The sequence below is a fragment of the Podarcis muralis genome, chromosome 2 (genome assembly GCF_964188315.1).
Source record: "Podarcis muralis chromosome 2, rPodMur119.hap1.1, whole genome shotgun sequence".
NCBI lineage: Eukaryota > Metazoa > Chordata > Lepidosauria > Squamata > Lacertidae > Podarcis > Podarcis muralis.
Window position 1 is genome coordinate 29,522,218 of NC_135656.1, and position 8,729 is coordinate 29,530,946.

Consider the following 8,729-nt stretch of genomic DNA (forward strand, 5'->3'; position numbering starts at 1 on the left):
TAAGAAAGTATTACAATTTATTGTCATGAGGCTAGTGTTACAGCATTATCACTGGATTGCTAACAGTTTTACTCAGAATCTATTATATATGCAGAATTACATATGGGAGGATTAATCTAATGAGGGGCAGGAAAGGAAAATCTGTGGCCATAGATCCACCCAATCAAGAGAGCTGCCAAGAAGGGGAAGCAGTACAACAAAGGCTAGCATTTGTCTCCCCCATCAAGGCTGTGTGCCAAAGGAATAGGAGAGTTTTGGATCCACTTGATCCAAAACCTCTTATGATATAACCCCAGAACCTAGATTCTGTCCTCTCTGCAGAGCACCAACAGTGGTGTCATTAAACATTTTAAAATTATTATTGGCAGTAGTAAATTAAAAACAGTGTTTTCCAAATTGGTGCTATATAAACTCCGGATTATATTCCAAATTAAAAATAGGAGATAGTTTATTTTAAAAACCAAATGTATCAACTATCGCAGGGGTCGGCAACCTAAGGCCCATGGGCCACAAGCAGCCCATGGGGGTCATTTAACAGGTCCATGAACCCCCACGCCCGCTCAGTAGGCTCCCATACACTGCGCTAAACCGGCGCAGAGCAGAACGAGGGTCACCTTCTGCAACGCTGGCCGGCTTCCCATTAGCTGCAGGAAGCTCCTGCGGTCAATGGGAAGCTGTGCACGCCTCCTCCACACCAGAAGGAGTGCCAGAAATAGCGTTTGTGCATGCACACTCCTGAGGAGATTTCACCCCTCCCATATCCAAGAATCTCCTGATGAGTCTGCTGATTTTCCAGAGAGGAGGGGGCGGTGTTCTGCTCTCTACTTATTCTGCTCCAGCACCACATCAAAGAGTCAGTCAGTCAGTGTGTCGGAGAGAGAGAGAGAATGAGTGTTAGAGATCGTGTGTATAGATAAGGTTGCTGCTAAAAGCAGATGCAGACACTCAGTGCAGTTCAGCATTCATTTATGCTTAGACCTCATTTAGCTCTGTATATAGTTGTGTATTATAGTTGTAGATAGAATAAAGAAGATATTCTACAGAGCTGCTCTCCGAGTCATTTATGCTCTGCTGTACTCTGCTATACTCTGCTGTGCGACGACTGTCTTCTTGTGGAAGTGAATCCGGTGCTCACAACTCTAAGCTGTGAGTCCACAGCACTTTGACCTGTTCCTGTGCAGAAGGTGGTCTCTGGAAGTGCTACCCAGCTCGCCTAGCCCAGTCGGGGCTGAAGTGGATGAGTCCAGTTGGTGACACTGGCTCAAGGGCGATGCTGACAACTCCAGCCCACCACAGCGTCTGCAGGACCGTGAACCAGCCCAAGCCACAAAAACTTTGCCAACCCCTGAACTAGCTCAATACTCAGATAATTTGATCTTGCAAAAGAGCATAATATAAAATTACCCCATAACTATTCCAATATTATAACCAGGGTCTCATATTAATTATTTCACTAAAAGATAAATGTAGCTCAAGTACAGTGGTGCCCCGCAAGATGAATGCCTCGCAAGACGAAAAACCCGCTAGACGAAAGGGTTTTCCGTTTTTGAGTTGCTTCGCAAGACGATTTTCCCTATGGGCTTGCAATTTTTTTTCACTCCCCCCCCTTTTTCTAAGCTGCTAAGCCGCTAATAGCCTTTTAGCCACTAAGCCGCTAAACCGCTAATAGCGCTAATCTGCTAATAGGGTTGCTTCGCAAGACGAAAAAACCGCTAGACGAAGAGACTCGCGGAACGGATTATTTTCGTCTTGCGAGGCACCGCTGTATAACCTAAAGGCTAGAGAGAATTCCTAAATCAAAGCTTATATAGGTTTCAATGTGTTCCATTATATAATAGCTCTAGGTTGTGACCCTTCCTCAACAAAAAACTACAATGCTACAATTACATGAGTGGCAGAGATATAAACATAGGAGAAACAAAGTTTTCAAGAATCAACTCAAAGTTCTACTCCAGCTCTAAGCATTTGTATCCATGAATCCACCCATGACTGACTAAAGTAATATTTTTTAAAAATAAATAAATACTGTACTGAACTAATAGTTAATGCCTGCCATGTGACACTCTTAAGGATAAGACAATTAAAATGAAATATAAAAGAGCAATGGAAATAAAACAAAACAGCTAAATACAGGGAATCTTCCTAATCATAGGCTCTTTATGCCAATTAAAAGTCAGAAATGAATTAGCTGTAATCCACAGAGAAGCAAGCTAGTAGTCAAGATATGCAAAAAGAAGCAGCAGTGAACTGCATCTGTGGACTCAATTCACACTGATGTCACCTAAATTCTAACAAAACAACCCACCACACATCCCAAAATAAAGATAGCATGTTCCAAGCTGCAAAGTTCCAATGTCAACAACATTTCTTTGGGCTGGCAGGTTGATGTTACAAAGAAATTTTGTTTGCTTTTATCTTCTTATACTGTATTACAAAAATATTTCCCACACTATAGATTCAGTGTGTAAGCTTAAACAAAACTTGAAATGTACCCTCAATTTTACCCAAAGAATGAAAGGATCTTACAATAATCTGCTTACTAAAATTGTGCTTTATAAATGAAACAAGTGCTCAGGTAGTATAAAAATGACAATGATTTCTTATTGCAGTAGAACCCATAGCTTAATCTATACTTTTCAGATAAATAGTGAAAACGTAACTTTATCATTAACTAGTCATCTGACGACCACTGAAGACAAGAAGTGCCCCCAGGCAACTAGGTGGCAACTTACAACATGGCAGTTGCAGCACACGAAGAAACCACATTCAGCACACAATCTTTAATGCTGAATGAACTCCTCAGGTTTTTATTTATTTATTATTAAAGATTTTCTTGGTTTACAAAAGTACATGCACTGACTCTTTTTTCAGGTTGTGCAGTCTTTCTTACAAATCAGTTACATTTGTTGTGAGACGTTAGTGCTGAGTACGGTATAAGGTTGGGGAGATGAGGGGTGGGGTGATGAGGCTTATATTATTTTGTATGGGGTTTCATGTCAGCGTCAACTAGCTAGTTTCTCTTTCTATTCATTTTATTACAAGTGGACCCACTGTTTCGTCTCATCTTCTAGAATAAATGGGATTATGTGGCGTACTTGGTTGGCAATGTAATATGATTCTATTTTGGGGATTCCCCCCATTCTCCTTCTGAAGGGAGGTGCAGGTATTGGGGGCTTATTCTTGTTTTTTTTGTGTGAGAAAATAAACAAGTGTAGTTTTATCTGCCACTTCTGGAGTTGGTTTGGGGGAATCCAGATTGGGAGGACTTGGAATAAATAGGCTAGTTTTGGGAGGGTGATCATTTGGATCATAGCTATTTTGTCTGAAAGGGTGAAGTTGGTGTTGTTTTATTTCCTCAAGTCTCTGTTGATTTGTCACCACAGGGACTTGTAATTGTGGAGGTAGAGTTTGTTGAGGTTTCTGGTTATTTGAACCCTTAGGTACCTGAATTTGGTGCAGCAGAGTTTTATCTTTGTGATGTTGGTGAATTCCTTTTGGTGTGCGGGGTGGGGTGGGGTGTTGAAGCACATAGCTTCAGATTTTGCAAAGTTTACTTGTAGGCCCAACGCCATTGTGAATGTGTTGAGTTCTTTAATTAGAGTGGTTGCGGAGTTATGGGGTCTGGTGTTGTGACCATCAGGGCGTCTGCAGAGAGACCTAGTTTGTAGGTTTTACCTTTTATTTCCACACTCTTGATATCTGGGGCTGTTTGGAGTCAGATTGCTAGGAGCTCCAGGGCCAAGATGAATAGGGACAGTGGGTATCCATTTTTTGTGCCTCTTTGGATTGCTATGGTATTGGAGTCCACATTGTTAATTCTACATTTTGCTAAGGCTTGGGAGCAAATTTGTTTGAGGGTTTGTAGGAAGTTGGGGCCAAATTTCATGTTAGTTAATACTGCTAATAGATATTTCCATTCAAAGCAATCAAAGGCTTTAAGGATGTATAGGGACACGATCATCATTTTGCTGTGTTCCATCAGATTCAGTGGTTTCCTAACAGGGTCTGTTATGTTGCAACCAGGGACAAAGCCTGCCTGGTCTGGGGTGATTAGTTTGTGCAGAAAGATTTTTAGGCGGTTAGCTAGGATTGATGTGAATATCTTGTAGTCTTGGTTTATCAATGAAATTGGGCAGTATGATTCTATTTTGAGGCTATCTTTGAGAGGTTTAGGGATAGAGACTATTTTGGAAGAGATCCAGGTTTGGGGGATAGGGGCCCCTTTTATGATGTTGTTAAATAGGTGGGTCATGTAAGGCCTTCTTATTTTAATTTTCTCATAGAAAAAAATATGCCTTCTCACTATCACTACCATTACATCTTATTTCTACCTTTTATTTTTTAGATTCCAACACCTCAACATTTTTAATTATTTAAATAAACAGTTATGTGTAACATGATTATTACCCAACTGTGGAGTTTTTTTCTAATGGACCAAGAGTGGAATTCAGCGTCACACTACGCTGAATATCCTGTCTGTGCAAGTATATCAGCTTGTCAGATGGAACAATCCCCACACCCACCCCGTGCAATATTCTGGGGGTTCTCCTGACCTCCCTGAGCCAATTTCAGGGGGCTTCCACTGACAGTTTTTGTTAGATGAACTCCCCCCAAGACAGATAGCTTTGTTTCTTTTATGCATAAGACTGGAGACAAATGACAAACAATTTAAAGCATTATTTAACCAAATGCATAATTTATCAACATGACTGTAGCAATTTATAAATATTCAAAGCTAAATAAAATTATAAAGGTTCAGGGGTGTACCCAATGACAACGTGCAGACTTCAAGCAAGCAAAGAATAAAATTAGAATCTCCCTTTCAAATAAAATTTGCTATTATATATCTTTACCCGGTCTTTCATCCGCCAACTCTGAGCCAGTGACTTGGAGCCCTCAATTTTCTCACAGTGCCTCTTCTTCATGAAGGCCAAGGGCAGATTCCAGTCAGTCATGTCCGACTCATCTTCTTCCCCAAGCCCTAGGAGGGGGGACTGCAGCATGTCAGACTCCATCAGAAGAAAAGGAACTAATGTAACCAGGGATCAGAAACCTCCACTCCAACACAATGTCCAGAAAAAAGTAGTTGGAAGGACAAAGGAATCTGGCAATTCTTGTTCCCAGAAGATGTTTTCTGGGAAGGAGCTGTATGCAGGGAAGGAGCCGTTTTCAAAGTGGATTTGCAAGTGCTACTGTTCCAGAGAGTGTTGCAAGATTCCCTGCCCAGCAACTGGGGGTTTCCTGTCTGGGATGAGAAAATTTAAGGAGTGCTGCAATCCCTAAACAAGGGACAACTAACAGTATCTGATAGCAAATGGATTATCACCCTCTAGCTTCATGGGTCAGAGATATGTATGTAAATCCTTTGTTGTTGTTGTTGCCTTCTTCAGGAATAAGATATAGTTCGCTGTCACCGTTATCTCAGAATTAGGAAGATATGTGGTTCTTGGTCACAACAGAAATTATGACATAACCCAGCAGAAATGATATCAATGAATATTCACTCAGAAGAAAGTTTTAGAAGATGGGCATAGAACTATTTTCGGTAGAAGAATGTGACGTATGATTGGGAATCTAGCCAAGTGGTCTAACCATTGCAAACCAATGGGCAAGTTGTAAATGCTACTATAGTTGCAGAATGTTTGGTAGTTTTGTTTAGGTTAAAGTTGACGCCTTATACCACACAAAGAGACTGCAGGCAATGTAAGAGATGTTGAGTGACAAAAGTTCTTATCCAGGGTGGAGAATCAGATTAGGAACCTCTTGTATCTCTAGCAACAGTGGAAGTTCTTTGTGGGAACTGCTGTTCATCTAAGTCCTCGTTAAGGCAACATTTGCAGGGGGGTGTACAGAGTTCCAGCAGGTCTAATTTGGATTCAAATATGGAGATTACTAGCACAGGATTCTTGCCAGAAGGGAACCGTCAGAGCGGGATAGGCTTACAACGTGGTACCCTGTTCAAGGCAGAACTTTTAAGAACGTGGGGTCGGGATGTCTGTCCTTTTACAGACAAAATAATAGGAAGCAAAGATGGAGCTTGCAGCTTTAGCCAAAGTCGCCTCTGCTCCAGGCGCGGCTATCCCTATCCTCGGAGAGGATGCAGGGGAAACGGGGCTCACTCACGACAAAGTCCAGCCCTTGGCGGTGCAGTCGGGCTCAGGAGCAGGGCCTGGGCCTGTTTCCGAGAGCTTATGGTCTCCGGTGGCCGAGAAGGAACGTCCTACCCCCGTGGAGGCACTTGCCCTGTGCCCGGCTGCCGCGACGGGCGCCCACTTCGTCCCATCGTGTCCCCCGTCTCGGGACAGCTGATGGCTCCTCTTCGCGTAAAGAAAAGTCCCCCAAGACAGCGGGGTTCGGGAAGCTTAAAAGGAAAACGTCCCGGGTTGCCGGACAGTCAAACTCCCCTCAGCAGCAGCGCACCAAGGAGGCAGCCATTTTGCCGAGGCCCAGAATGCATTGCGGCGACGGGCCGTCGGCCGGCTCATACCGCGTCAGGCGCCTTTTAAATACGAAGGAGTTGGAGGCAGAGGTGGTGGGAGGGGCCGAGAGCGCAGGGGTTGCCGCGGCAACAGACGTGACGGCGTTCAGCCGCGCGAGCTGCCGCCTGGCACGAAGACCCGCCGCCGCCGCCCGCAACAGGCAGAGCTACGGGGGCGGCACAGAGGAAATAGCCTTGGCCCAGCTTCAGAAATAGGGCAGCTATTACTGGGTGATAGATAGATTAGATAAGGCGATGAGATCACCGTGATCTTCATAATTTAATATGGTGGGGGGGATTTGTCAAAATGAACCAAAATTCTTTTAATTATCCTTAATTGGGGGGGAAACATGCCAACTTCCCAACTTAACTGAAAACACGCCAACATATTTTTATTTTATTTTTACTATAGTGCTGGTTAGAACAATGCATCTCTTTCTCTGTACATTTTTTTATTGTTCCATGGCAATAGTCAAAGTTCCTTTGCAGGTGTATCTTTCCGAGGCATGTATATTACAAAAGATGTGGTGAGCTCCAATTTACTTTTATCGTAAAGTCACAAGCATGGGCGTAGCCGGGGCGGGGGGGGAGCAGGGGGCTAGCTGACCCCACCAAATCAAATAAATAAATAAAAATACTTAACTGACCAATTGCCCTGCAGATAACTCAGTTCTGCCCCCACCCCAACATAAAGCCTGCCCCCCCCCCCAATAAATCCTGGCTATGCCCATGGTCACAGTCACACCTGTTTGACATTCTGTTGAAGCATCAAATTGCTTTAAAGGATATTTTTATTTTGTCTATAACTTGTGTACGTGTAAGACTTACCCTGCCAGGACTCCTAGTTCAAGGAATAGAGATAGTAGGTATGTTTGGGACTGTTTAACAGTGGAATCTGAAACTACATTGTGCCAAAATGCCTGGCTTCAAGCATCAGTGTTTAAAATTACTTGTTCAAGATCAAGGTTTTGTGTTTTTTTTAAAAAAGAAGCCTGAATAAATGATATTATTTGGAATTGCTTGAGCCACTTAAAATAAGTACAGTGCTGGAAAAAATTAAAAAGCTCACTGTACCTCCAAAAATCAAGAAGTTTGATGTAACTCCCAATTTTTGGCATTTTGCAGAATGAAAAATGATGTTCCAATTTTTCTCATTAGAAAGCAAGGCCTTGCAGAAGCTCACTGGGTGATCTTCTGCCAGTCACTGCCTCTAAGCCTAACCTACCTCACAGGGTTGTTGTGAAGGTAAAATGAGGAAGAGGAGAATCATATGCACCACCTTGAAGGAAAAGGTGGGATATAAATGTAATCATCAATAAATGATATTTTAAAAAAATAAATTAAAAATTAAAATGCTCACTTATCATTGAAGATAACCTAAAATATAACTCAAGCATATGGCAAGAAGGAAACAAAAAGGCCAGTTAAAAATAACCAAATAACACCTCTAGAAACAGCAACCTACAGAACTATGTAAATATCTTTCAAACCCTTTCACAACTCTCAAGTTTATCCTAATATATTCTCAAATTCAATAAACAACCAGTAATATCTCTGAATAACTTAAGCAAATTCTCACTTTCTCACCACAAGAATCATCCTTTAGCCTATCCAATAATTGACTAGATGTTGTCATGAATTTCATACTTGGCACTGCTAGGACTGGAATAGAATTTTCCTTGTTCTCCTGAGACATCATTTTTATTAGCTTGTGCAACTGACAGCAAGGAGCAATGAAAACTTTTGCCAAACCCAAGGAGCTCCGAACAGTACTATCTACTCTCTTGTACTTCTTCAGCTACTAAATACTTAACTGATAAAGGATATGGTTTACCTGCTTTTCTACAACACATTATAAATGACATACTAGAACTGGAGAAGGTTGAGAAAAAGGCGATAAAATTGACCAGAGGTACAAGATAAAATTGACCAGAGGTACAAGATAAAATTGACCAGAGGGACGCGGGTGGCGCTGTGGGTTAAACCACAGAGCCTAGGACTTGCCGATCAGAAGGTCAGCGGTTTGAATCCCCGCAACGGGGTGAGCTCCCGTTGCTCAGTCCCTGCTCCTGCCAGCCTAGCAGTTCGAAAGCACGTCAAAGTGCAAGTAGATAAATAGGTACCGCTCCAGTAGGAAGGTAAACGGTGTTTCCGTGCGCTGCTCTGGTTCGCCAGAAGCAGCTCAGTCATGCTGGCCACATGACCCGGAAGCTGTACGCCGGCTCCCTCGGCCAATAAAGTGAGATGAGCG

At 42.6% G+C, this 8,729-nt stretch overlaps 1 protein-coding gene across 4 annotated transcripts in view; it reads right to left on the reverse strand.

The window, feature by feature from the left end:
• Window positions 1-6,466, reverse strand: part of RPTOR (regulatory associated protein of MTOR complex 1) — a 314,753-nt gene extending 308,287 nt beyond the window's left edge. For all 4 annotated transcript variants that reach the window (XM_077924087.1, XM_028714738.2, XM_077924086.1 and 1 more), the window contains exon 1: window positions 4,854-6,466. In XM_077924087.1, the coding sequence (XP_077780213.1) occupies window positions 4,854-5,015 (162 nt within the window). In that variant the 5' untranslated portion in view covers window positions 5,016-6,466. The remainder of the gene's footprint in view (window positions 1-4,853) is intronic.
• Window positions 6,467-8,729: the final 2,263 nt, after the last annotated feature.